The 27,878-nt window shown below is 45.6% G+C and overlaps 9 protein-coding genes across 9 annotated transcripts; 3 read left to right on the plus strand and 6 right to left on the minus strand.

Moving 5' to 3' along the window:
* Nucleotides 1-266: 266 nt before the first annotated feature.
* On the minus strand, nucleotides 267-2,138 carry PAAG_03681 (laccase-1; the record flags this gene model as incomplete). Its single annotated transcript, XM_002794042.1, has 2 exons — nucleotides 267-1,338; nucleotides 1,396-2,138. The coding sequence occupies 2 exons, from the start codon at nucleotides 2,136-2,138 to the stop codon at nucleotides 267-269; spliced, it is 1,815 nt and encodes a 604-aa protein (XP_002794088.1).
* Nucleotides 2,139-3,635: 1,497 nt separating this feature from the next.
* Nucleotides 3,636-4,752, minus strand: PAAG_03682 (hypothetical protein; the record flags this gene model as incomplete). The annotated part of the gene is made up of 5 exons (XM_002794043.2): nucleotides 3,636-3,915; nucleotides 3,996-4,140; nucleotides 4,197-4,447; nucleotides 4,533-4,640; nucleotides 4,691-4,752. The coding sequence occupies 5 exons, from the start codon at nucleotides 4,750-4,752 to the stop codon at nucleotides 3,636-3,638; spliced, it is 846 nt and encodes a 281-aa protein (XP_002794089.1).
* Nucleotides 4,753-7,136: 2,384 nt separating this feature from the next.
* Nucleotides 7,137-8,541, minus strand: PAAG_03684 (integral membrane protein; the record flags this gene model as incomplete). Its single annotated transcript, XM_002794045.2, has 2 exons — nucleotides 7,137-7,913; nucleotides 7,990-8,541. The coding sequence occupies 2 exons, from the start codon at nucleotides 8,539-8,541 to the stop codon at nucleotides 7,137-7,139; spliced, it is 1,329 nt and encodes a 442-aa protein (XP_002794091.1).
* A 4,163-nt stretch (nucleotides 8,542-12,704) lies between these two features.
* PAAG_03685 (hypothetical protein) lies at nucleotides 12,705-14,500 on the plus strand (the record flags this gene model as incomplete). The annotated part of the gene is made up of 11 exons (XM_015845036.1): nucleotides 12,705-12,782; nucleotides 12,855-12,889; nucleotides 12,963-13,010; nucleotides 13,158-13,183; nucleotides 13,262-13,426; nucleotides 13,488-13,510; nucleotides 13,580-13,617; nucleotides 13,690-13,830; nucleotides 13,892-14,141; nucleotides 14,202-14,368; nucleotides 14,470-14,500. The coding sequence occupies 11 exons, from the start codon at nucleotides 12,705-12,707 to the stop codon at nucleotides 14,498-14,500; spliced, it is 1,002 nt and encodes a 333-aa protein (XP_015702125.1).
* Nucleotides 14,501-15,230: 730 nt separating this feature from the next.
* PAAG_03686 (rRNA processing protein RRP8) lies at nucleotides 15,231-16,838 on the plus strand (the record flags this gene model as incomplete). Its single annotated transcript, XM_002794047.2, has 1 exon — nucleotides 15,231-16,838. One exon carries the CDS (start codon nucleotides 15,231-15,233, stop codon nucleotides 16,836-16,838), a length of 1,608 nt encoding a protein of 535 aa, XP_002794093.2.
* Nucleotides 16,839-16,990: 152 nt separating this feature from the next.
* On the minus strand, nucleotides 16,991-18,068 carry PAAG_03687 (proteasome component PUP2; the record flags this gene model as incomplete). The annotated part of the gene is made up of 4 exons (XM_015845037.1): nucleotides 16,991-17,267; nucleotides 17,390-17,733; nucleotides 17,819-17,991; nucleotides 18,044-18,068. The coding sequence occupies 4 exons, from the start codon at nucleotides 18,066-18,068 to the stop codon at nucleotides 16,991-16,993; spliced, it is 819 nt and encodes a 272-aa protein (XP_015702126.1).
* Nucleotides 18,069-18,481: 413 nt separating this feature from the next.
* Nucleotides 18,482-21,456, plus strand: PAAG_03688 (spindle pole body component alp4; the record flags this gene model as incomplete). The annotated part of the gene is made up of 4 exons (XM_002794049.2): nucleotides 18,482-18,902; nucleotides 19,007-20,991; nucleotides 21,074-21,306; nucleotides 21,375-21,456. The coding sequence occupies 4 exons, from the start codon at nucleotides 18,482-18,484 to the stop codon at nucleotides 21,454-21,456; spliced, it is 2,721 nt and encodes a 906-aa protein (XP_002794095.2).
* Nucleotides 21,457-22,390: 934 nt separating this feature from the next.
* PAAG_03689 (3-ketoacyl-CoA thiolase B) lies at nucleotides 22,391-24,054 on the minus strand (the record flags this gene model as incomplete). Its single annotated transcript, XM_002794050.2, has 6 exons — nucleotides 22,391-22,429; nucleotides 22,550-22,661; nucleotides 22,726-22,790; nucleotides 22,859-23,707; nucleotides 23,788-23,883; nucleotides 23,956-24,054. The coding sequence occupies 6 exons, from the start codon at nucleotides 24,052-24,054 to the stop codon at nucleotides 22,391-22,393; spliced, it is 1,260 nt and encodes a 419-aa protein (XP_002794096.1).
* Nucleotides 24,055-25,784: 1,730 nt separating this feature from the next.
* On the minus strand, nucleotides 25,785-27,017 carry PAAG_03690 (90S preribosome/SSU processome component KRR1; the record flags this gene model as incomplete). The annotated part of the gene is made up of 3 exons (XM_002794051.1): nucleotides 25,785-26,522; nucleotides 26,611-26,883; nucleotides 26,958-27,017. The coding sequence occupies 3 exons, from the start codon at nucleotides 27,015-27,017 to the stop codon at nucleotides 25,785-25,787; spliced, it is 1,071 nt and encodes a 356-aa protein (XP_002794097.1).
* Nucleotides 27,018-27,878: the final 861 nt, after the last annotated feature.

Raw genomic sequence — 27,878 nt, forward strand, 5'->3', positions numbered from 1 at the left:
AAACCAATACTCAAAGAGTTTACAAACAAGATCGAGTTGAATTTACGAATGTCTGATTGCCGATATTTAGAGATTATTTTGATTTATTTTTCTAGGAGATCAGAGGAACTAGGTAATTAACTATTTCCAGGGGAATATATAAAGTGAAGAGGACGGAGATATATACAAATGAGGGAAATCGTGTTAGTCCAAATGGAGGATATCCGTGCATGGATTTGATTTTCCCCCCTTCTTCTTTTCTTGTCAGTTTGCAGCCTGTCCCTTTTTTAAAATTCAGCCTTCAAGTACTCCAGCGGTACCTCGGGTAATTTATCAACCCCATCCAACAAAACAATCCCCATCCCCCCTGTGAAATGCGTCTGGATATGGCAGTGTAGCAAAAAAGGCCCTGGATTAACCACATGATACCGAACCGCCACCCAGCCCTGGTTCTGTTTTGTACCAGGAGGTGATGTAAACCCATCGACAAACCGCGGTGTTTCTAGGTTGAAGAACTGCGGCATCTCTTTTATAGCGTCCTCAACAGTGTCCCAAGGAAACGGCCCTGTCCCCTTGCCAATCAAATAAACTTTATTCGAATGCTTGTGGATCGGATGTGGAGGGTTGAATATCCCGTCTGTTATAAGAATTAGATCTACCCATGTGCCGTTCTTTGTTGGGAAGGTCAGGTTTCTATTCGATCCAAGCGGCCCATTGATGTCGAAAAGAACCGGCTTGACGCCTTGCGAAATGTTTAAAGAGGCTTCTCCGCTAACGGTCCAGCGAAATGCTGAGCTGAAGAATCCAAAGTCGAATTTGTAAGTTGTATCGGCTTTAGCAGCTGGTTTAGATGGGGGGAACGGGACGATCTTGTTCTCTTCAAGAGCGACAAAGTCTGCCGTTAAGTTGAGCCCGTTGTAGTCTATGGAAGGCTTGCTAGGCTTCCTGGGGATGTTTTTATCCTGGCCTTTATATCGAAGTGTTCCAAACCCACTGAGGATTTGGCTGCTTGCAACGTTGGCGGCACGTATGGTGTAGTCTCTGCGCGGCTTATCGAGCCTAACTAGTGCTGAAAATCTGTTGCCGTTGGCGATGGGAATCCCGTCAACGAGAACGGGATCGATGTAATGTCCATCCACCGCATACACCCACATTTTATGTTCATCGATGCTTAGCATGAAGGTAGCAATTGTTGCCGAGTTTATAAAGTTTAAGCTTGCCCAACCGTCAGCAGGGTTGACTGTAATAACCTCATGTTCTCCATGGCTTGGGTGGCAATTGTAGAAAAGGTCTTTGGGGACTTTCTCGGGAACAATTGGAAAATCACCAACGACAGAAGGCAAATAATACGGAAGACACCTTTAATAAAAGTCAGCTTCTTCGACTGCCACCCTAATCGGCGTTTTATAGACGGACCCTTTATCCGTCAAAGTTTCATTTACCAGAAGCATTGATTGATCTCGTCTTGCCAATCTATTCACCTCATCTTGAGTCTTGCAAATGACCGATCCCTTCCCATTTATCAAGATGCTATCAGAACAGAAATTATCAATCCCTGATTCTAACTCAACATTAAAATACTCTGCCGCAGTGAGATGATGCCAATCAGACAAAAATATCGGTATTGGTTTCAGTTCAGCCTTCTTGATACTCTGCAAGTCTTTTGCCGAACTGGAAATTTTCCCGAACGGTGCCAGCCGGCCCTTGGCAGGATGAATCACAATTGCCCCGAACAGGCCATCCGAGACCTGGCCATGTACATGACCGTGGTGCCAGTACGTGCCGTATTCGACAGCAGTCCACCGGTAGATAAAGCTTTTCCCTGGTTGTATAGCTCTTTGAGTAACATCAGGGACTCCGTCTGACCATGGTGTCCCTTTCTGGGAAATCCCGTGAAAATGTATGGCTGTCGAAAATGGAAGCGAGTTCTTAACAACGACCTCGACCTTGTCACCTTCTATGACATCTAGTTGAGGTCCTGGAAATTGGTTATTGGTGAAAATCATTTGCCGCTCAACTCCGTCAGGAGAAGCAGTTACCCATGTGAGCTCAAGTTCAAATCGACGAACGCCAGGGGAATGGGGTTTGCATTGTGCGGCTAAGGCCACTTGGGGCAGGAAAATAAACCAGGTGAGAAAAAAAGAGAAAGACGGAAGCATTGTGGAAGTATATCGCAAAGCGCGGGAATTACTGTTACGATTTCATGAAGTATCGGAGAGAGAACAACCAAGGGTGATGTGAAAGTATCCCGAATAAGGGACAGACCCGCAGGAAATATAGCAACATGACACGCTGTCAAAGTAGTAAAAGAGGATAGAGGGCCCCTGTGAGAGAAGCAAGATTCATCTTATTGGCTTGGTATTCAACAAGACTGAACTCAGCTCTGCATTCTCAACGCGGTAGATAGATCACTAAACTCAGGCGTTCAGTCATGGTCACTTGGCCCGGACAGGCAGAAGGTATACACATCGTTTTCCTCTTCAAGTAGCAGAATTAGTTCAAAAGGCGTCATGAGGTGGTATCAGACCAGGCGCAAAACAATTTTAATCCACCCCGGGGATTAGAGGTGTCATGAAGTGATATCTGGCCATGCGCAAACCAATTTTTATGCGCCCCCGGGATTCCAGCCTGACAGCAGGGAGAAACGGTTGCTCCGCATATTTATAGCAGCTGAGGCTAGACTGACACAACAGAAACGGGGGGAACCGCTGTTTGATTGGTGATTGGTCCCCATTATTGGGAATAATAACCCGCAAGCTGATGGAAGTAGGGCAGAATCAAGTGCGGCTCAGTTACTACCTCTTTCTGGGGTAGACTCCCTCGAGAAAGTTAAACTATTTAAGCCGTGTTGCAGTGGGACAAAAACCCGTTATATGACGGACAATTTTCCTGGGAAGCGTTAGCGACTCGGAACCACAATCTTCACTTCATCTCAATTCACCTGCCTTCAAGAATATATTCCTTACCTAAATTTAGGAGGAGGAACTTGATCTTCCTTTCGTGTTGACAACTTACGCCGAAGTCGAGCCGCACAATCCATCGTCCAACATATCACTTCGTTCATAGCCATAGCAGTATCGTCTCTGGGATTGATGATAGATGGAACACGCCATAACTATGCAGATGTCGGGGCTGTGTCATGGCGATCTCTACCACCATGAGGAGCGGGTCGAGCGCGGCTGAAGTTGCGCATGGATCAGCGGTGGGCTGCTTAGCACCTTGGGAAAACTCAAAACCATAGCAGTTAACAATTGTAGCGAGGGACCCTGAGCTCTAAATTTCGACCAAATTAGGCGTGGGAGTCAAACTAAGTAAGGATATCAAATTCTTAAAGCTCATGATATTGGATATACAGAGGACTACCTATTCGGACCAAAATAATTAAAGGTGAAAATATGGCCTATGCGAGCGTGATGTGAGGGAACTAAAATATAAAGACAGAGAACAAAAACAGAGCCAATCAAGTGGTGAATTACACTGAAGTCACATATGGTCAAATGTTCGGTTCGTCGCTTGTTTTGACATGAGTTAACAGTAAATCGTGGTTAAGGTAGTTAACTAGTTACTTGGGTAGTTATTTTATTGTTTGCGATCTCTAATCCTCAGGGCATAGGCGGCGGACGCCACTCCGAAAATTCCACCACATCCAATGTCATCTACTCCCTCCCAATAACCACATACAATTCATACAACATCCAAGACTTTGTCTCCTCGAGATTCTTTACCGCAGCTTCTTTCTGAATCGCAATTTGATCTAGAGAAAGGGCACGCCCGTCTTTGTCAGCTTCAAGGGAAGCATGGAGTACATGCTCAGCAACCTTAACGGTAGCCATGTTCATGATGTCTCTCCATTCAGGTTTATCCAAGGGGATGATATTTTCCTTGCATTCTCTGAGACCGCATATTTTGAAATTGGAGTAGAGCTCAGTCACGCTTCTGTTCGAACAGGGAGGGATGAGGATGATACATCAGCATGTGCAAACCTGGTACACCGAGATTCTAAATGGTCAACTCACTGTCCCGATTCACCATGAATACTCGCAGTCTTGGTTATGTGCTTAAAGAATTTATCCGCATCTTCCACGTTACAGCCGGGCTTGCCAGGTATGATGGTGCCTTTATGTATGGCAATATCAGTCCATTGCAAAAAGCCTCCCGGTCCTGTAACTCCATTAGCTTGACCAAGGATTCATGCAGCTGTTAAAGGCTAATCTCACGAAGAAGCTTTTTAAGGTTCCGGATAGCCAATTCCCACTCATTAACTTTCAGACCCATGACCAGCAGTTTGACATGGACAACATCATACTGTCCCAGAAAATTATCTGGAAAGGGTTCCAAGATATCCTGGACATAGTAGTTAATATTTGATGGGAATACGTCTCTATCCGGAACCTGGGCAAGCGAGATATCGAATCCGTCAAGCCTACAACTTTTCGGCAGTAGCCTTGCAAGGTCCCGTAACCATATGCTTATATTTATACATCAGCAATTTGTTAGGATCCGGGGCTACACCAAATCTTTGCTTCGAGGTTAAGCGTAGGTTTTTACTATACCCTGTTCCTGTTCCGACATCGGCGATACGCATATTATCACGTTGGGGAATGTCAGGGTGTAGCAGAAATCCCATATTCTCATGGCAGGCCTGATGTTGCATATCCAGTCTGTAATCCGTCAGCTAGTGCGACAGATAACTTGAGGGAAGGCAGCGAACCGGTCGCTTTCCGCTTTGGTTCTTGTTATGAGATATCTCGAATCATGGCCAGCCGAAGCCATTGTCCAATGTGAGAGAGTAAGAGAGTGATTTGGGTGTGAGGTTTAGGCAAGGTGGGAAAAGGGGAATGGCAGATCGTCCGAAGTTGGTCTTATAAGAAAGAGCACGGTATCCTGTCATCACAATTCCGGGAATGCCCTATACTAGTTATATACTCTTCTTCCCTTATCTAATCGACAGTCCAATCAGCGGAAAACAGATTTGAAAGTTTCTCTTATTTCTCTTGCTGGCGCACGGTGATACTTCCCTCTCTATCAATTGGTCTGAGCTTGGGAAGCTAATAACTGTCAAGCATTGCAAATCCACTAACATCTGGACAGCCAATCAAAGTCTCCAAGAGCGTGACTAAATCTTAGCGAGTGAGACTTGTCGAACCGACTTACATTAGTGTGGAAAGGAATACCACTCCCAGCAGAATCGGAAGGCATTTTTAAATCCCTCAGAGCCTGCAATCAACGACCAAATGTGCGTGAGATTTCCCCCGCCCAGGAACTTTATTTTGTGAGGGTAATCCCATTGTCAAAGTCCACAGAGTTATTTATGCACTGCAGATAGAAACAAATGACCATGCCAATAAGCCCTTATTTTGTTGCAGACATACACATACACGCACGCACACACACAGAATGTCTTCCAAAAGTTGCCGACATCGCATTGGACTTGTCAGCCCATGGAGAAATTCTCCATCCACTCCTGCCGACTCACTGCTTTGTCGTTTGGTATTCAGTAAATGCCATGGGTGCGTCGTGTTTTGCAGACAATCTAGGTACTTCGTACGTAGCACGCATTGCTGAAGAAGCAAGGGCTCATATCGGCAGCGTCACTAGGATACCCTTGGTCCGGGAAAGGTGAATCTAACATGCAGATATATAATGGAAGAAGCACTTCGAAGAATGAACAATGAAATTTGCCCGCCTAAACCCCCGTCAGCTTTTAAGTTCTGGGAAAATTATAGAAGATTGCATAAACAACGTTTGGATGGAGTTGCTGTGTTTAGATAACTAAATGCATCCATGAGATATTTAAAAAGGCATTGACGCTACCTAATTTGTAATTTGCTAGGCAAAACACGAACAGGGGATGGACGTGGTAGTTGACGATGACGATGACGATGATGGTGTGTCTCTTTTCCTTTCCTTCCTCACACTCATTTATTTTTTGTTATGTGATTATTGCTGTGGCTGGCGATAGAGTATGGCATTTTCGGCATCAATCCGATAGTAGGCCAGGGCCATCTGCTCAGTAAATACAGCGCTCTGACTCCCAGCTGTGACTTCCAGGGTTCGAACTTGTACGATTTCGAGTACGCCGGGATTGACCGCAACTGTTCATGAAGTGCTGGCGCAACGGCTTGAAGAACCAGCAAATGAATTGCAGTCACATACGGTAGCGCATGCCTGCTGGCGGTGGATCCTTGGATATTGAACTTGTCAGCTTCAGTCTCGCCCAAGGGATGTGGCAACCACTGGATGGAAAATGTTGGGGTTTTAGCCAGATGCGGTCAAGAAAAACTAAGAATTGACAAAAATGGATCGACACCAACGGCGTCATTGGAGAAGCCCCTAGGACAGACCTTTTCCCATAATTGTCCCTGCTGGGATTCATTAAACGTTCAAACGTCATCTGGGGGTGAGGAATAACTGAAATGAATGACAGCTTCGGAGAACTACTTTAACGTGTATTATTGTTTCTTCATTGGGTTTCCCAAAGGTGTATTCTGAGGCCCATTGAAGTCTGCTTATTCCCCTGATTTCCCAATTACCCGAAGATCCTATTTCATATACGATTAATAAAGGCACCGAGAAACATACTTTCAAGTAAAATCCAGGAACCACACATGCCCGAGAGCAAATGGCTAGAGCTTCTAGCAACCAGCTGACAACTGCTGTTTATTGATTGGATGGAAGGATATTGCCCCCTATGTCTAGCGGGATTCAAAAGCTCCCAATGGATAACCGGAGAGGACAGAAACACACCTGCGGGTTATTATTGGAAAACGGGAATTTCTTTTTGAAACTGAGACTTTCTAGAAATACAATGGATCTTTTAAGCGATCTCCTTTTTGTATCTAAAATGTGGTAAAATGTGGTATCAAAGTATTCAAACACTCGGATATTTATTTATTGATGTTGAGCAGGAAATCGAGAGTTATTGACGTGGAGATTTGCAATTCAAACCTTCAACAAAAGTTAAGAAATTTCCAGGATAGTTTGACTTCTTAACCCCGATGACGGGGAAGTGAAGTAAATTCTCTGCTTTGTGAAGAATGACAAGTTAGTAATTTTTACAGATTTAGAGAGGTTACATATGGATTGATACATACATTAATTACATATTGACTATACTTTATAGAAAAGAGAAACAAAGCAAAAGGAAGAAATCATATCTAACTGTTCCAGCGTGATAGATACTTGGTGCGCCATGACTCGGTATTATTGGGTGGCCCCGATGTGCTCTTTTTCCTGCTAGGTGTGCCGGAGATCATAAATTCCATTGACTGGTTGTGTGAAACTGATGATGGTACGGCGCTAGGCTCATTTGAGATTTCTATTACTGTCGTCTGATTCACTTGGCCAAGGTCAGCGAGTTCAACAGGGTCGATGATATGGTCCGTTGAACTTGAGGCCGATTGTCGGCTTCGTGCGTTTCTGATAGCGTTGGTGTCCTGTTTAACTGTGGTATTCTCTTTAACCCACTTTCCTCTTCCTCCTCCGATGGTTGATGGTGCATTTGCATAGCCAGTGGTCCGTCGCTGGCTGCTAGTCGTCCCGGCAACAGTTTGGAGATCGGTTTCGACAAGACGTCGTCGTGTGAAAAAGTACAAAATCGCGTCAACCCACCCAGAGCACATCATCATACCGCCTGCAATATGGAAGTAGGTCGGTCCAGCATTAAGGCCGCGCATCATAGCCATTAGGCCCGCAGCAATCGGAAGGGAGAGAACAACATAGGCTATAGGGTACAGTATCATTATTCTTAACACCTTGTTGAATCTTTGTCGAGTTGGATTTTTCGTTCCTCGGAATTCTTTTGACTTGTTGATACGGCGACGGACGATGATAAATATAGTCGCGTACACAAGGACGACGCCAAATTCAGCGATGAAGACCCAGAGATAATGTAAGTAGAGACGTTCTTTTTCATACAGACTATCGATCCAGCACTAGGTAGTTCGATGTCAGTTAGACTTGAACCTGAGTATTGGGCAAGCACAAAAAGTTCGGGAACAGGGATCTTACCCAGCCGCCACCTGGGCGAAACACATTCTGTCCACGAACCGCTGCACCAGTAATAGCGAGAGTCACACAAAATGTCCATAGCACAATGACACTAGCCACAAAGGTTCGATGTTCCAAGTGTTTTCTCGTGATGACGACTGTAAAGGTATGGAGAGCAATAGCCAGAATAAAAAGACCACTGGAAATATCACCAATAGTGGTCAGCCAACCCTGGAAAAAGCATGCGGTTGTCCGGGCCGGCATTGCATCGAGAGAGAGCCAGTAGGGAGCTATTAAGAAGGAGCCTGCTTGCTGCATGTCTGCGAGTAAAAGATTGAAAATCAAGACTATGCATTGATTGTATCCCGGGTATCTCGTGTAGTACCGTTTCCAGAAGATGAATCGATAGGTGAGCCATACCAGTGTGCTAAAAGTGGCAATTGCCGAAACCAAGGCGCAAGTGAAGAGGACGATGAGTCCTTGACGAGCCCCCCCAACGAAAGGGCGTTCGGGACTCTCGTCGCGAGGCATCAGTTGCACCGAGGTGCTGAGTAGGTAGCCGACCAAAGCCATTGGAACAGCAGTCTTTGTTTCCAGTTGCCTCAGATTAGGTGTCCATCGGTTGTTAGATTATATATCAACATAAAAAAACAAGACGGAATTTGCGCCCTTTTAGCGACATTGGAGGAGCAACGAACTGGCAGAACATTCCTTCAGCACATATTCCGTGGCTTGTCATGAGGGGAAATGGACAGGCCGGGGCTGTAGAAATTTTGTGTTCCGGCGACCTAGAACTCGCAAGTGTCTGTGCATTTGAGAGGAGAGGGGGAGACTAAGGGTCACCCTTTGGCCACGTAAAGTTAGAGCTGGACTTCCGGAGAAGATGAGGTAGTCGTAGCTTCGTATTCTCACTTCTATGAATCCTTCAAGGACCCCAAGGGGTCAGCGTTTCGGCCCTTTCGATCAACCCTGGTCATGGTATTTTCCGTCCCTCTTTTAGGCGCTCGGATGGTGGTAAGTTGTGGGACAATGAGGCAGTAAATGTATGGGGTTGAGGGACAGGGAATTTGTGCACTCCATCGGCACGGGGATTTGTCCCAGACGAAACGATATTTGTGATGGACAACCACCTTACGGCTCAGAGGCCTCTACTGGCGGTCAAATACTTCATGTTCTTGGGTCGATCCAACACTTATTAGTGCCTCCAAGGCCTGTCCAGGTGAAGAGGCCTCTGTTCAGGGTGCTCATCGGACTTAATAGTCAATTGCTTTAATGAAAGTAGCGCAGAGATTATGAACCAATACCCAAGCTGTTTCGGACGGGCATAACTCGTTCACGGAGACACATGCCAGAAACTAGACCATCGCATATACTAGATGTGCCTATTCAAGTTTAGCTTCCCCGCATTTATTATCACCTAGGTAGTTAGTTATCGACGAAGTCAAATTTCCCGGCTAAACAACGTGGGAATTCTTCAAAGTTCCAAGGTTTTGACGGCACTTAGACGTGCACCATGTGAAATCCTTAGGCGCTTGTTATCGCCGCTTCTGAGGCTATCCCCTTAGCTGCACTCTTTTGGCTCTCCACGTTAATTAGACCAATCGGACCAGAAATGGCAAATAATAGTGATGGATAGAATCGGTCCTGGAAAACGGAAAATCTCTGGCCAAAACTATGTATGCATGTATGATCACCCCAGACGCCAGAGGTTAAAAATGATGGCTTTCCCTATTTTGCTTCAGACTGGCAGCAAACCTTGAGGCAACCGTCAAGCCTTGTTATGTCATTTGGATTCTGGAACTGGGGCATCCGTAGGGACAGATTCAAGCACAGAATAGTTAGTGACGCACATATGTTTGTATTCTGCTGTACATGCCTTTTGCGGCTGCTCGAATTCCTTCATGGCAGTTAATGAACCAATATTCGCCAACACCAACCGTAGCGTCGTCAACCACAGCTCAACATAGTCTCGCCTGAGGACTCTCATAAGCCTACACAAGGCGATAGATACGTTCCTGACCACACGCACAGAATGGGGCCGAAAATCTGCCATTAGGATTTATTCGAGGCTCTAGCCCAGCCCAGCCCAGCCTGCCCACACCTGAAGATATGCCTGATAACGTGTTAAATCTTACAACTCGATTCATTAGTTGAAAGAACCGTCCGCTGCCAGTTTCGCTAGATCCCCCACATAAACATGCAGGAACCATGGATGCGGGTTATGGCTGTCGGGCCTGAGATCCCCACCAAACCAGCGGTTTCATGGAGGCTTCCAGATTGTTTTTCGCTACCACTGGCAGGCAATGGGCAGTGGCTTAATCTGGTTGTCTCGGCGACTCCACCTCAAGAAATGGCACAATGTAGTCTGAAGCTTCTGAAAGTTTCTCATAAAAGGTTTTCCGCCATTCTCGTAACTGTTACCTACTGACAACATACTTCCTTACGACTGATTTGTGCATATACAGCTATTGGAATTAGTTAATAGAGTGATTTGAGGGAACACAGTTCAAGTTAGCAGGATGAAGGATGAGATAACTTCCCTGGTGTCATCAACAAACGAAGCGGCGTCAAAATAAATATCTAAAATTGAGCGAAGAAGCTTATTTGTTCCAACTTCTAGAAGACTGGTTGGACCCAATAACTAACCTGTTCGCAGTGGTTACTCCGGTAAGTTCCAAGGCCACGACGCCCAATCACCTTGTATTTGCATCCACATTGAATCCATCTTTCCAAATTTTAATCACCTAGCGAAGTTGCGAAGGAGAGCCAAATCTCAAACTTCCGTCTCTGGAGTCTGGAGGGCTCCCTCAAAAAAAGAAAAAAAAGAAAAAAAAAAGGTAAAACCTTTAGAAGGAGCATTTTGGCGCAGCCCGCTTGCGTCAAACACCCTCCACGATGCATATCTGGATTCCTAGACAGCAACCACTTTGCAATCTGTCTGACAAACTCAAATATCTGCCTTAGCACTTGAATTGTCGATTGGTGTTGTCGATTTTGTCCCTGACTCGGATCGTTATGCAAGACTGTCTTGGCGATTAGAGGAACCCATAACCGACGCCAAACCCCACAGGAAAGGATGCCCGTTGGCAAACCCCTGGGCCTGGACTGGAGGCTTACTCTGCTCAAGCCCCATAGAATCAGCGGGCGCAAGTTGGGACTGCCTAGGGTACTTCAAAATCTGGAGATGGCGATAAACTCTCTTGTAATGTTGAGGATGTACCAGCTTCTTGGTCGCAAAGGATTCTGTGCATGGATATAGCTATCGAGCACACTGCAAAAAGCGGCCCATCCATTGAAGATATTTATGAGAGGGTCTCACACTTAATAGTCCTGCAAGAGAAAAGAAGTCTGTCTCTTCAGTTCAAAAAGTGGCTTTCACGGAATCACGGGTAGTTATCGAAGAACAAACAAGGTGCTTACACTACGCACATCCATTTCAAGCCACAGCCCCATGACGAAGCACGCACAGGAAGAGCAGAAGTGTTGGTTAGACTGTTGCGAAATGCCAGATTGAGTTCTTACGGCGTTTCAACGCAGCACCGACTTGCAAAAATGCTGGCGTGTTGACTCCTGCATAAATTTTTGCATAACTAGTTAGTCAAATAATAGGATCTTCAAAGATTATCCCTCTTCTAAGCAGGACAGCCAAAGCCAAAAGGGTCTTTTACCGAAGCACGAACTAACTACTAATTAAATTAATATTTAACTGCAGTGCCTCGGTGGGGAATCCGAACTCCGTAATGCGGCGGATCCATCCAACTTCAGGATTTTGCCAACCGATATTTAGTACTTGACTAGTAATTTAGTGATGGTAATGGTAATGATACCCTTTGGAATGGTTCGAATTCGCAAAGCCATAATGTTCCAGCGTCGCAATTGAGACAGGAGCACGACAGGGGATTCTTTTCAAAGCCAGAGCAATGAAGGGAAGTACTTTTCAATTCAGCAAATTTTCATGATATGTCGTTATTGCTCTTGCCCTAAACAATAGTTCACGTAAGACAGCAAACTACTCCAGAGATCGATGTTCCAAACTCTGTGATCTGCAAGATGATTCCCAGGGTCTCGGTCGGCCTGTGCATAGCCATTTTAACGTCTAATGAACTCAAAAATGGAAGAATTGAATGGACTTCGATTCCTAAGAGCTGCTGAGATAGGAGTCGAATCGCCAGGAGACTCCCAACAGCCATAGAGGATTTTAGAGTGTACCTTGTACGCTACATAAAACGAGGAGATAGTAGACGGAAACAGGCGCTTCAAAATTCCCACGCCCTCGAACTCCTGGTTTAGTTATTAACCTCAGCGGTCAACAAGGTAATATGTCTGTACATGGACAATCCCATCTTCAAAAATAATGGTCACTTCATGTTATTCCAGGGCGGGGAATGAGCTGGCGGTGCTGTTGCGATGCTTGCAAAGAGTTGCTAAATTCCTGCAACAACCACACAATGTTACTAGCCCCAATCAGCAACGCTCGACAAAAATACCACTTCCTCTCGAACGAACACACCATTTCGACCCAGCCTAACCTTGGGTGCATGGGGTCTTGGTCCTTTGATACATGCATTGCGGTTAACTCGCTGTGATGTTTTTCACATTTTCGATTCCCCTCCTTGGAGTTTCCTCCGCATCTTCCCTTGATCAAAGCGTCCAAACCCCGGGTGCTTCAAAATCGTATGCAAAACCTTGAAATTTGTTGCCCTTCGGAATAATACACATCCAGTAATTCCCACATAATGGCAGAAATCGAGACTTCTGACGTAGAGGCGGAGGAACAACACCGAGAGGATCAAGAAATTACTGTTGACCCTGGGGTAAGGAAGGGAATACCCCTTTCTTTTGGCTCCCGTGTTTTTGGATAAAGCAATTTTGTTGACTCTCTGCAGATTGAGGACACAGATTCTGCCTATGGGGATGAATTGTGGGCGAACCCTTCCCGCCTGCTTTTCTATTAATGTGGAGCGAGAGACATGTTCCTGACCAACCATGATAAGATCTATCTATACTGCGTCTGTAACATCGAGTGTTACTGACTACCAAAAGTTTGTTGCCCCGCAAGGCGTTATTAGCGTTTAACTGTTGAGGCAAAAATGTTGTATTGACAGTAGATAGTGAAAACGGCATGAACCCTGATAAGATTGCTCAACACAGCATAGATACATCGGAGACTAATGCCTCTCTGCAGGTAGAAGATACCATGCGTATAAGGAGGGACGTGAGTTTATCTTCTTTCTTGCCCTAAGGTCTTTTTAAGGAAGAACAACATTGATTCACTTATTTGACACCACGTTAGGCTATCTCCTTCCCAATGATGAACAGGAGAATGATCGCCTTGATATGCATCATGCGCTTATCCGTGCTACGCTGAAGGAGAAGCTATATCTGGCTCCCATAAGAGATGCTCCAGGTCGAGTAATTGATATCTGCACCGGAACTGGTATCTGGGCAATCGAGTTTGGTGTGCTTCCATTCACGTCTTGTGCAGGCAAACTGTGCTAACCGATAAACTCTCTTTTAAGCCGATTTGTTTCCATCTGCTGAAGTACAGTTCTTTCCATGTGATGGGCCATTATTCCAACTTTGTTAAAGTCTCATAATTTTTTTTCAACAGGTCCTCGGAAATGACCTCAGCCCGATTCAACCCAAACTGTTTGTCACAGCATCTTGTCAACAACCCATGTTTCTCTTATATAAATTCCATTCTGACATGTAGAGCAAAAGGGTCCCCCCAAATGTGAAGTTTCTAATCGATGATGTCGAAGATGAATGGGGATACGAGAATGAGCCGTTTGATTTCATTCATGCTCGTTACCTCACTAGGGCCATTAAAAATATGCCGCGACTATTGGAACAATGCTACTCGTATGATTAGATCATTCTCACCACAACCTGCAACACCTATTGCTGACGATTGTTACCACAGCTGCCTTAAACCGGGAGGATGGGTTGAATTCCAAGATTGGGATGCAATGATGCAATCTGCGGACGGTACAGGGAAAGGCAGCTACATTGAGCAGTATATGACCAGAACGCTTGCTGCATTTGAGAAAGCTGGCTACATCATACGACCAGGCATATTTCTAGAGAAATGGTTGAAGGATGCAGGATTTGTTAATGTCAAGGTTACCAAGTTTATTGTCCCCCTTGGAACATGGGCTAAGGATAAGCATTACGTGAGTTTACTTCCTCACCAGTATTGACATGTGGGCTAAAACTCTGTGCCTTTTATTTAGAAACGACTTGGTGCATATAACCTTCTCCAGTTTGAGCAGACCCTGGAAGGGAGCGCGATGGCTGCATTAACACGCATCGAAAACTGGACCAAGGAAGAAGTCAACTTTCTTATCGCAAAGACAAAGAACGATGCAAGAAACCCGAAGATCCATTCTGAATTTCATTTGTATGTGATATACCCTCAAATTTTGTTTGTCCTTAATAATGATTTAATCGTATGATTGTCCTGCATTAATTGAAGCTCTAACCCCCACCTCATTTCTATAGCTACGTTGTGTATGGGCAGAAACCGGAGTAAACATTGGCTTGTTTAAGTTGCATAACTAGAAGGAAGATGAGCTGTGGTGTTTGTCATTTTAGCTCTATATACGCATGCATAGATCGTACTATGCCATGCTTTCATTATTTTCAGGAGAAAGGCGTGAGGAAAAACGTTCTTTTTATCATTCTTTTATGCAACCAACAATCGTTTTTATGCGAATTGTAATTCAAAGCACAGATTGATGCAGATATGAATATTATGCATACAGTCAGAACACTGGTATAATTTTAAAACATGTTTCCCACATGAGCGTGATGAGAGTTATCTATGGAAGTAACCCTTCGAAAAAATACGCAGCATTTATGTGTCGTGTTTGAGATTCTCTATATTTGATCTCCCTGTGGAAGAGCTCCCGCATGATGATGTTGGGATGCGGCATTCTTTAATGGATTTGGTGGCCCAAAAGCTGCAGAAGACCCTTTACGCACCGGGACTTCATTAACCACAACAAATCCGATCCATTTAATCCCATTCATGCATGAGGTCACCCTGGAATTAGAATCTGATGTTCATCGCCTATTAAATTTATGGAACAAGGCAGTAACTAGTTAGTTACCTGGGCCAGCTTATGACTCAGCGCCAAGATTATTAAGCTCGTCAAACATTGAGCTTTGGAGGAAAACATATTTACTCCTATAAACAGTATATTTTTTCGGTTCATTCCCGGCAAGATTTTGCTGCGGACCTACATATCCCAAACGTAATCATGTTCGCAGTCCCTGGATGGTCTATTTCGAATACAGAGTTAAAGCTGCAAACAGAGTATAAAGCGAAACCACAGCAAGAAACCGCTCCTCAAGTACAAGATGGTGCAGACCCAGATTCCCAATCTAAGAAGCGGAAAAGAGCTCAAGGGAAAAACCTCAATGACCAAAAGGTTACCAAGGCGAATGTGGGTGAGATGTGGAGGAGAGTTATTGAAGGAGAGACACCCAGTTCTAGAAAAAAGAATGCTGCGCGAACTAAAAAGGAGATGAAGAAGCGGAGGAAATTGGCGAAATCTGCAGACGGCAGAGCTGTCCAGGAAGTTAGGGATGCGGGGAATAAAACGGGAGAGCTGAAAGAGGATTCTAACGTTACACCTGCGACCAAAACAGCAGCAGAAATACCAGGTAGTACTCCTGCTGCGTCCAGGAGGAACAAGAAACAAAAGGGAAAATCGAATGATAATCAGCAACAAAATGCGACCACTGCGACACCCCCATTGCCAGCAGCAAACTCATTACCCTCCCCCCCCCCTCCCCCTCCGGCATCCACATCCCTCACACGTTTACAGCAATCCATGCGCCAAAAGCTCCTCTCGGCCCGATTCCGCCACCTCAATCAGACCCTGTACACCACGACATCCAACGAAGCTATGGAACTTTTCACCTCCAATCCAGAGCTCTTCGCAGAATACCATGCAGGATTTACCCGGCAGGTGCAAGAATCATGGCCCTCAAACCCCATCGATGGCTACATCAATGCAGTCAAGACGCGCGGCGCCATTGCCCCCCCTAATCAGAGAGGTAGTGGTCGAAAGCCGGACAAAAATGAACTACGAACTGCTGCTCTGGGTCCCTTACCTAGACGACCCCACGGGCTATGCACCATAGCAGACCTGGGCTGTGGTGATGCTAAACTAGCACGGGTTCTCACACCGTCCGCTAAAGCTTTGAATCTGAGGCTCCTCAGTTTTGATTTGCATGTGGCTGATCCACTGATTACGAAGGCAGATATTTCGGCGCTGCCGGTTGCGGATGGTACGGTTGATGTGGCCATTTTTTGCCTTAGTTTGATGGGGACGAATTGGGTGTCGTTTGTTGAGGAGGCGTGGCGGGTGCTTAGGGGAGATGGAAAGGGAGAGTGCTGGGTTAGTGAGGTGAAAAGTCGGTTTGGGAAAGTTGTTAGGAGGACTAAAATCGGACAGAGGGTGGATGGAACCGGGACTGTGGCTGGAAAGAAGGACAAGAAGAAAAAGAAAAGTAAAGGCAACGATAAGGCTGATGAAGATGTTGACGAGGAGGAGATTTTTGCTGAGGATCAGGTTAATAAAGGCCCTAACTCGGAGGATGAGACTGATATATCTGCGTTTGTGGAAGTGTTTAGGACTCGTGGATTTGTGCTTAAGCAGGAATCTGTTGATAAATCAAACAAGATGTTTGTCAAGATGGAGTTTTTGAAGCATGGGCATCCTACAAAGGGCAAGTGGGCTGTTGACCCGAACGATGCCAAGTCTGGGAAGAAGAAATTCATTGAACTTGACGATGGCAAGGGACTGACTCCTGAAGAGGAGAGTAAGGTGCTGAAACCGTGTGTATATAAGATCAGATAGATGTCCAATTATAGTAAGCCATCAAAGTGTATGTAATTGCTCTCGGTAGTATCACCAGTCCACACAACTGCACTGGAAATTAGGGAGATATTTATAATTTTAATCTCTTGGATGTCTGGTTTAATCGCTAAATATCACTGAGCTCCTGACTGCTAATTTCCTCCCAAAGTCGAAACAACCCGTCCCATCTCCTCCTCCCCGTAAATGCGGAATCCCAAATCCTTGGTCACGCTGGCCAGCTGCACATTCTTAGCATCTAGCTTCTCCTCCATCACCTGTTTCAAGGTCTTCAGTACAAGGGTCTCGGCTTCCGCAAGGGAAAGGGATCTGTGATATTCGGTTTGGAGCTCCGCCTGCGCGCCTTCGCTCCCAGAGCCAATAGCTTTGGCATCGTATCGGTAAAAAGTGCCCGATGGCTCCGCATGGTATCTACAGGATGGTCATTAGTGTCTGTATATCTGCAAATAGGTCCTTCTAATATTCCCCCATTACCCCCCCCCCCCCCCTAAAAACACAAAATCCGCATCCCAGAATAGAAGATATTCCCATACAATTGTGGCCCATCCTCATCATAACCCGCAATGAGCAACGCGACACCAAATGGCCTGCTCATTACACTCTCCTCACCATCAGCGCCCTCGCCGAATCTCAGCGCCAAGTCGCATATAGCCTGCGTACAGCTCTCAACTCTGAGAGGCTCTGAATAGTTAAATGCGTGATTTTGGCTCTCGACACGTGCATGTTCGACCATCGACCGGGCATCAGCCTGCAAACCAGACATTGCACAACCGATATGTCGGTCTATTTCGACGATCTTCTCTACAGATGATGTTTCGAGGAGAGTGGAGGTTACCCGCTTTTCGACACCCAATACGACCCCTTCTGAAGTTGCGACCTGAATAGTCCCAATGGGGTATGTCAGAGATAACATGCAGGCAATTTATATAAAGACGGGATTCCATATGGTTCGCAAAACGTACTCCGATTGCTGTTGACCCTAATTTTATCGCTTCTAGAGAGTATTCGACTTGGAAGAGACGACCTTCCGGCGAGAAGGTACTGTTAGGCGATAGATGAGTAAAGATTGACCTCCCAAGAGTGATTTCAACGGCATCGCTAGGTAGGCTCACTTGATACCACGGTCTTGGGGTACCTGTTAGTCAATATCGCAACAAATACATGGGTTTCTGTAGGTCCTAACTTACCATATTCTGACCGCGCGATAAACATGTTGGAGGAGCGGAATGTGAACGAAGGGGAAATTAGAAAAGTTAATGAATCGACGAGAGGAATGGAATACAGGATACTGTATATCTGCAAAGAGGGTGTCTATATCCTAACGTTGCAGAGTGTTAACGTTGTCCAACAGTTGTCTTGTCTTGTAGGTGAGTTGAACCTAAAGCAGCTCCCGTGTTGGGTTTGGCTTACCTAAAAGCTCACTCAGGTTCACGCAAATTGGAGGTGCCTGGAGATCCAACGCTAACCCCAAAAGGGAGATAGCACAACTTCCCTGGTCAATAGCTATTCGAACCCCTCGACAACTCTGTATACACTACAACAAATAAGGAACGGTTGCAGAAGAGCACGTTTCATTTCCTTCTGCTTCCCCAAGCTGAATTGGAAGGGTGTCATGACGGGGAATTATGACTTCTTCTTCTCCTTCGACTGTGAAGCCAACTCCATCTCTTCATGAACGATCGTCCACACATACAACCAGTTCTCGATCACGCGTTACTTCTTCAGGTCGCGTTAATGGGAAACACACGCAGTATGGTCAGTCCGTGCCGGACGGCAAAATGCCAACTTCACGAGAAGGAACCCCAGGAATGAGTCGTTCAAGCAGAGAATATAACTCAAGTGAAGTGCGCACCGAGAAGACGCAGGTCACAACCAGAGAAAGTGTCCAGGTCAGGTCGAAGAAACCCACGACCAGTTCAACAGCAACACCAAAAGGAGATTGGGAAAGGGAGAAATCAAGAGTGACAAAATCCAGTCAACACGAGGTTTCTATTCCGGCTGCTAGGTCGAGAAAAGAGAAGGAAATTGAAAAGGAAATATCAGATGGTCAGTCATTATTTGATTTTATCCAACAATGAAGGTGGATGCTCCGTACACACCTTCGGGGTTGAGGTTGAGGTTGAGACTGATATGGTTCCTTTCCAATACAGTGCCCTGGGAACCGCAAGCAACTTTAACTCCTCACTCAACCGCCCCCCTCGCTAGCCGTGTGTCTGTACCCCCCCTCTCGTCACTGGCCCCGCAATCACTGCGCCCACCTCCTCTCCGAGAACTAAGCATGGAGGCTCAGGAAGCCGCAATACTGGAGGATCTCCTCTTTTGTTTTATGGGCTATGAAGGCCAATATATCCACTTTGTCAACTCATATAACCCGTTTGAGGAAACAGATCGCTTAATCGGACCATCTTTTCAGATCGAACCAGGCCTCGAGCCGAGCTTGAAGGACCTTACTCTTTCCATGCTGAAGATGGCCACCCACTACAGCGCTATGGAGGCTTTTGTAGAAGTTCAGAGCAGAGCGGAATTTGGCGCTGTCAACCACGCTCTTTGCGCGGCAATACGCAAACTACTAAAGGACTATCTTATTCTGATCGCGCAGTTAGAAAACCAAATGCTCAATAATCGTAATTTTACATTGCATGTCCTCCACCTCCATATCATGCCAACCAGTCAAAGTATGGTACAGCTATACGCGCTCGGGCAAGAGTTGTTGAAGAAAAACTCGCTTCTGGTTCAAGAAACGGATGAATCAGTTGATGATTTTGATGATGTGGAAAATATCCTAGAACAACTGAGAGAAGGGGGAGAATTAGCTCCCGGCAGCATGTCCAAAAAGTTCTGCAAGGGTGGTAATGTCTTGAGAGTACTAACCCAGCGACTTGCGACTTTCTCGGGTGACCCGACTACCGGGACATTACTTCAGACCCTGTTGCGCGAAGCGAGCCGGCCGTATATGACCATGCTGAACGAGTGGCTACACCAAGGGGCTATCAACGACCCCCACGCGGAGTTCCTTATCAAAGAACAGAAAGGCATCAAACGTGACAAACTCGAGGAGGATTACACTGATGAATACTGGGAGAAACGGTATACCATACGTGACAGCGAAGTTCCTCCACAGCTGGACACCGTTGGAGATAAGGTTCTCCTGGCTGGGAAGTATCTTAATGTTGTTCGTGAGTGCGGAGGAGTTGATATCAGTAAAGAAATTCGAGATGTTCCCACGACCTTTGACGATCCACGATTTCTTGATAATGTAAATTCCGCGTATGCATACGCAAATGCATCCCTGTTAAACCTTCTTTTAACGAAAAATTCCTTGACGACTCGATTCCGCTCGTTGAAACATTACTTCTTCCTGGACCGTTCGGATTTCTTTTCTTACTTCTTGGAACTTGGGGCATCGGAACTCCGAAAACCGGCAAAGAATGTCAATGAAGGCAAATTGCAGTCTCTTCTTGACCTCGTCCTTCGTCAACCTGGAAGTATCGCTGCACAGGATCCGTTCAAGGAAGATGTGAAGGTTCGCATGAATTACATAGGATTAACTAAGTGGCTCATGCGCGTGGTAAGCGTGTCTGGCATTGATCAAGATAATCCTGATGGCGGACTCGAAAGATATCAAACTCCCGCCCCACAAGTTACAGAGGAGGAGAAGGACATAATTGGTTTTGATGCCCTGGAACTTGACTACATGGTTCCATTCCCACTATCGCTCGTTATCAGCCGCAAAACCGTCCTCCGCTATCAACTTATCTTCAGGTACATCCTGTCCCTACGACATCTGGAAACGATGCTAGGAACCTCATGGCAAGATCACATGAAAGTACAAAGTTGGCGCCATAGATCATCTGACCGAAAACTCGAGTTATGGAAAAGAAGGGCCTGGACATTGCGGGCTAGAATGCTTATATTCGTGCAACAACTTCTTTACTTTTGTACGGCTGAAGTGATTGAACCCAATTGGCAGAATCTTATGGACCGGGTGAACGGCGATGATGCTGATGGGACTGAGGTTATGGTTAATGGGACTAAACAAGTCAATCGGACGGTCGATGAATTGATGCAGGATCATGTCGATTTCCTTGACACATGTCTAAAGGAGTGCATGTTAACCCAGGGAAAACTTCTCAAGGTACGCGCCCTCTTTCCTGTCTATGTTCGATTCTTAACATTTTTCAATTGACTGAACTTGTTTTTTTCCCTTCGTTTCACAGATTCATTCCAAACTCATGATCTGCTGCACCATGTTTTCCTCCTGGACGACGTCATCACTTTCGCGTGGTCTTATCTCCGCTGACCCTGATTTGTCGGGTCCTAACGCAAAACCAAACGTTCCTGGTTCAGATGTCAATAAAGCATATGACCCCTCGCGCCTAGGCAAGCTTGAAGATACCTTAAAGAGATATGAAGACCATTTCAATCGACACTTGAGGATATTGATGGATAGGTATGCTTATTCTTTTTGCTAGAACTATCCATCGACCTTGTGAACCGTTGCTAATTTATGTGTATTAGTTTAAATTACTTCGCCGCCACTGAAAGCGTCGTCTTGCTCAAACTCGCCCATTCGCTAAGCACGATCTGCAAGGAGGACTGACTGACTTTCAAAGTGCGCAAAAACACGATCGAAAAATGTCCGACTATATGCTACATTAAGTTTCACTCCATGTGTTAGTTTGGTGGACTCAGCCTTTAACCAAGGTACACTATGAATGAATAGTATCCACCATTTTCAAAAGAAAGTAATGAATGGGCTCACACTGCTTTTCACTTTTGTTACTCCGATGCTCTGGGCACGATCTCCCGATGTACCAACATCGGAGTTGTTGTTAGTCCGGGTACCTAAAGTACCTATACTACCACTGGATCCATCCCTTTTACCAAACGCCACTGAAGGCGTATCTATCAGGCTTATTATTTTGTTGGCCTCCATGATCGCCATATTGGAAATGCAAGACAGAGTGAACATCAAGGCTGCGTAACCCATGCCGACCAACAACTGCTGTTATTTGGTACTATCTCCCTCCAAACCTGTCCAATTAGACAATTTCCCTTGTATTGGCCTTGTCGAATATTGGTCACGTGATGTCTGAAACACAGCGTTCAGGAGTCGAGGTTGGTTTGGAGGAGTTTTCTTTCAGACCAACCAGTTTGGTTGGGAGTCGAAGGGGCGGGGGCGAAGTGCACCGGCAAAGCGCTAGGGACAAGGAGAGGGCTGTATTGCCCACCTTGAAGCTTTAGATACCCGCGTCTACATAAAGCTGATGAAATGGGAAATCCGCTCCTGTGTCAACGCTTTCAACGGAACATCTACAAGAACTGTACATACCATTCAGCGAGTGAAGGTGCATTTGGCCGTGTAGCACAAACCCCTGTTGTTGGTCTTCAATCAAAGAGATGTATAAAAATCACTATCTTTGGTCTCGCCGTAATGGACTGATATATGTATGTACACAATATTTCCTTGCCTTTATATCAACTATAGGCAAGGAGAGAAAGTAAATTCATATCCATGTTCAATCGTTGCTGTTTCAATGCTCTGACACCAATACACTAGCCATTCCCATACCCTAAAAGTGTAGAACGTCGGGTCAGCCTCGTTCCTTTGGCGTTGAGCTATTTTTCCTTGTCCTAATCTTGGAGGTGGACTAGTTCACCCAAAAAGCAGGGCTGGGTGGATCAAGACTTACAGTTCCAACACACATAGACGTTACAGCTACGCGATTGTTCTGCCTCCGAAGCTCAGATAACGCAGTGACTACCTGGCGGGCACCAGTGCATCCAAGAGGATGACCGAGGGCACTGGAATTGAAATGTTAGCCTGTCTCGTTTACAAGAGGTAGGACAAGAGTGATGTTATACGTACATTGCACCACCGCGTGGATTAACTTTGGCGACGTCCAGACCAAGCTTATTAACACAGTAGACTCCCTATTGAATTGTCACGGCAGAATTAGAAATCTTCAAAAATGAGATAATCCTAATAAAATTTTACATACCATCGAAGCAAACGCTTCATTGATCTCGAAAATATCCACATCCTCCTTCTGCAGCCCAAGCTTGCCCATCAGCTTAGGGATCGCAAGCGTGGGACCAATTCCCATAATTCGTGGCTCCAGACCAGCAACGGTCGCGCCGCAAAATTTGGCAAGGATGGGTTGACCCAGTTCCTGCGCACGGGACCGCTTCATCAAGAGCACCGCAGCGGCACCGTCCGTAATCTGAGACGCATTTCCACCGGTCGTGCGGCCGGGCTGCCATTGTGGGAAGGCAGGGCGGATCTTACTCAGGCCTTCGGCGGTGGTTCCGTATCGCACACCATCGTCTCTGTCCGCAACAACTTCTTGAATTGCACCGGTCTTGGGATCCTTCACTTTAACCTTAATGGGTATGATCTCATCAGCTACCCATCCGTTTTTCTGGGCCACTTCGGCACGCTGGTAAGATCGGGCAGCAAATTCGTCCTGCTGCTCTCTTGTGATGTTGAATTGGCCTGCAACGTTCTCGGACGTCTGTCCCATGGGCATCTGGTTTTGGGATGCAATGGGGTGGTTGAGAACTGCTTCAGAGAACGCAATTGGGCCCTTATCTGGTGTTGTACTCATGCTCTCTGCGCCAACTCCGATGCCAATATCAATGGAACCGGCTTGGATTTGGTTTGCGATGTTCTGAATAGCGAGCAGCCCGGACGAACAGAAGCGGTTGGCGACTGACGCAGAGGCTGTTACAGGGTAGCCAGCTGCTAAGACAGCGGAGCGGGCAGAGTATGCGGAGGAGGGAGCCAGAACATTCCCAACACAGATATCCTCGACAAGGGACGGGTCGAGGTTGGATTTCTCGCGAACGGCCTGATAAAAGACATCATGAGCGGTTTGGTTTTGGGTTTTTTCCTTCTCCTTCTTAACAGAGGCGGTTCAATATAGCTTACAGTTAACAAGGCAATCAAAAGATCGTCAATGGCTGTATCCTTGAGAGCTCCCTTGCGAGCTTTGGTCAACGCAGTTCGGACAGCAAGTGTGATAACCTGTATATTTCGTGTTCTGTATCAGCGTTTGACTTTGGAAATGGGAATGGATAGCCCTGAAGTCCGTCTTACAATGTCATCTGGATTCTTGGATAGAAGCGCCTGTCTCGCTGGAGAATCACCAGCCTTGAGATGGCCCTGGATCGAAGATAATCTTTGTGCGGCAGCCATTGTGAAGGATATTATTAGTTCAATTTGCAGTTCAAGAGCTCTGAATCAAACCAAACAACGAGATATTGACGTATACACGAGAAGTAGAAAAGACTTCGCAAGGCAAGGAGATCACGGCTTATTATCTTTTGTCAATTTTGTTGTCTCTCACCCCTACCATTTCGACCAAGAGCCCCGGATGCAAAGCGCCGTTTGCCCCTAGATCGTTTTTGTTCCTCGGCATCTCTGAAAAATTTAGCCCAAGAACCAAAACCCCAACAGTCGGTTCATAGTTAACTGAAGCTTATCGTTTGAGTTCGCAAAATAATAATAAAAATAATAATAAAATAAAATTAAAATTAAATATAAAAATAAAAGAGTGGGGACCCTAGGCCCGGATGCTGAAACTACCACACATACAATTAATTCTGTTAGAGAAATCCCCCTTCTTTGCACAGCTTATTTTGTCTTTTTTGGGGTCTTGGAACCATCTTTCGCAGTTAATCCAACCTCAGTCATTCAGCGATGATGCTCTTCCATTTGAATAAGATATTTTGCCGGCTCTTGGATATTTCATTCAGGTGAGCTTTGTTAACGATACATTGCACCAGCAGGCTGGAGATCACTCGTGAGCTTCCTAAACTTAGATTTGTTATCTATTTTGAAGCCCGTTCTCAGCGGCGGGTAAAAATGAGTGGATGATTGTGCAAACCGTTAATATCTCCCGTCCCCTTGCCCTCTTTCAATGCCCTCACCGTGAGCGCTGACTATCGAAATGCAAATTGTCTTGTCTCAACGACATATCAGGTAGCTGGGGTGTTGCCCGCTGGACGGACGCAACTGAGAATTGCTTATGTTAAGGACAGGCTTTAGTGTATGAGATATTCGAACAACGAAGGGCTTGAGATGAGCATTATGTGGTTTGGCTTGAGGTTATAACGAGGTTCTACTTTGAGCTGAGAAAGTTGCTGTGGTCTCTCAAGCCTCTCCATAATTCTGAGTGTTCAATTTTCATGCATTTTGAAGCTCTCAAAGTCCGCTTCTTCTTTCCTCATGTACTAGGTTTCATCATTCTTATTCTTTTGAATTGTCTGATATGCGCAGCGGCGTTTCTTTCAATGTGCGCATCATCTCTGAAGTGAAGAAAAAGGAGTCTCATAGCACAACAGCATTTTGCGGAGGTCGATTAATTCGCAAGCCTTCTGCATGACATGGCATCAAAGATAAAACTGTGGTGTCTATCTACATTATTAAATCCCGGGAAATTTACTCATTTTTACTCTCACAACACTAGGGCGGGTGGTAGGTTTTACTATTCTTTGGAATGAGCATTTCATACCCCTTGATATATCTACTCCTAGATACATGTGACGTATATTGGACACCTGCGCTGTGTCATATAGCATCCGAGACGTTTATATATGCACTGGTAGCTATTCAGTTCATATCTACCGATCTTGCTCGTCCGACTCGGTTGACCAGGAGTTAAGACTGATGAGCTTGTACGGTCAAAGAATTGTATAAGGGCTTAGGTATCAATTTAATACCAGGTGTTTTAATTGATTCTGTTTGACAAAGACAAAACTAATGAAAGAAATATTGGTTAAGGATATGCATCTATGGAAGGTTACGTGAGAATGACTGTTATATTTTACAAAAGCGCACAAGGGATATGATGTCAGAACCACAATGTTTCAACTATTGCGCCAGACAAAATGAATAAAAGAAGGAAGGAAGGTCATGAGAGATTATCATTCCTCCGCTTCAGCCGCAGGAGCATCCCGCACTGGCTTCTTTGACTTCTTATGTTTCTTTTCAGCCGACTTCTCGCCCTCTCCCTCCTTTCCCTCGCCATCATGCCGTTTCCGTTTCTTTTTCTTCTTCTCAGCCACATCAGTCTCCTTGGGTGGCTCAAAGTCTTTTTGCAACTCCCTTGTTTTATTTTCTCTCTTTTCCCTTTGCTTCTCCATCATCTCCTCTTTCTTAGCCCGTTCCTTCGCCTGCTTACTGAGGAAATATTCACCGCTCTCGATCTGTAGATCAACCTTGCTCTTCTCCGGAGCTGGTGGGAATGGTGTATACACCTTCTTGCTCTTGTCAGTCACCTTGAACGGTTTCCTTCGCTTGCTTAGCGTGCGCTTCTTGAAGTGCGGTAAGAATCGATCCCAACTTTCATTTGCAAGTTTGGGATCTTTCGCGAGTTCCTTCTTGATCATCATTTCTTTAATATGATAGATTGGGTGAATGTTGGCCATGCAGTCCTCCACCACCCTTCTAATTTCCTTTAGTCCCTTGTATGGGCCCATGGCGGACACAGTATTCCCCTGCACGAGGATGTAAGTATTTGTAAGAAGTTCGAGGGCTTTTAGGGTGGTGCCTGACGGTCCGAGGATGCGCTGGCGTCGCTTTACAAATCGCTCTTTGTTTCTCACTAGGTTTCGGATTTTAATGATATCGCAAGCTACACCATCTTCGAGAATTTTTAAGGCCTAGAACGTTTTTGAAGAACAGAGGCTTGTCAGCGCTCTAATGTATCGAATATAAAGCGATGGTTTCATAAATAAGGGGCGTAAATACTTGTGGTGCTGGCACGCTTCGCGCAAGCAGCTTAATCAAATCCCGCGCATTTAGGATCGCAGCCGGATCAAAGGTTTTTCGAGTGGTCTTCACAGTCATGCTTCCTTCAACCAAGTCAAGCGTGCAGGCTATGCCATGCTTTTCCAGTGCTCTAGTGACCATGAGCCATGTTTCCTTTAAATATGCTTCTCTGTATTTGGGAAATAAGCTGACGAAAGATGATTCCTCCGTGAATGTGCCGCCCGCATTGTGTTCTGGTTTGAATTCCTCGATCTATAGGGCCGACACAGCTGATTAGCGAACGAGAACAGCGATAAGTCAACTCATAAGAGGGATGGATTACTAACCTTCCACTTATCAATATCATCTGTATCCCAGGGTTTATCCTTCTTGTATGTGGAGGGCATCTTGGGATATATCCTGCAGTATACAATTGCTGGAGCAGTTGGATGTTATCCGTCAAATTAAGATAACAACATTTCGGCGGCTTCACGGTTTGGATGGGTTTTTGTTAGGCACTCTAAGTAACAGCATGTAGAGCCGAGGCCATACTCAACTTGGGAAACATTAGCCGATATCCTTGGTGTAATTAGCTGTTCTAGGCGCTTATGAAGCGCCCAAGCGCCGCTAAATTTCGTCCTCTAAACCAGGAGCGTCATGAATACACACGGTGAGCTAACAGGGTAATATCCAGAGCTCCTTCAGTAAAAAATTCTAGGGTATATGGGGTGATCTGATATCAGATAGGTCATTAATTGAACCTCGGTAATTTCATTCTCATAGCTCTGACAGCTACACTTTTGTTTTAGGTCTAAGCTTGGTCCTGGATAGCTGAGACAGCCAACAACTAGAATCCATTGACAACTCTCAAATACGTCCGAGTGGAACTTGGCGTAGGGAGACGCTTATTGGAAGCGTTCCGTCGGGTCCCTTGTCAGGAATGGGGACACTATCTGGCAAACGAAGAGCTACGATATTCCTCCTCCGTACTTCCAACAAAGAGCGGCTCGCCGGTTTGTTGTTGGTGTATTATTCAATTGCACAAGGTATCACCTGAGGATCGTGTTAAGAAATTCAAAAACAGCGCCACCTGAGGGGATCAAGGACCACCAAACCGAAGCTAGCTCTAACTTAGGTTTGCACCCATCTGTTGATGATCAACCTCAACGGTCGACCTGATTGGAATGATACTCATGTAAGGTTTCGTGTTGTTGTTTCGGATGGAAAATCATGCAATGACCGGGTAATTGTTGAAGATACAAGTCAAA

This window comes from Paracoccidioides lutzii, assembly GCF_000150705.2.
Source record: "Paracoccidioides lutzii Pb01 unplaced genomic scaffold supercont2.9, whole genome shotgun sequence".
NCBI classification, from domain to species: domain Eukaryota; kingdom Fungi; phylum Ascomycota; class Eurotiomycetes; order Onygenales; family Ajellomycetaceae; genus Paracoccidioides; species Paracoccidioides lutzii.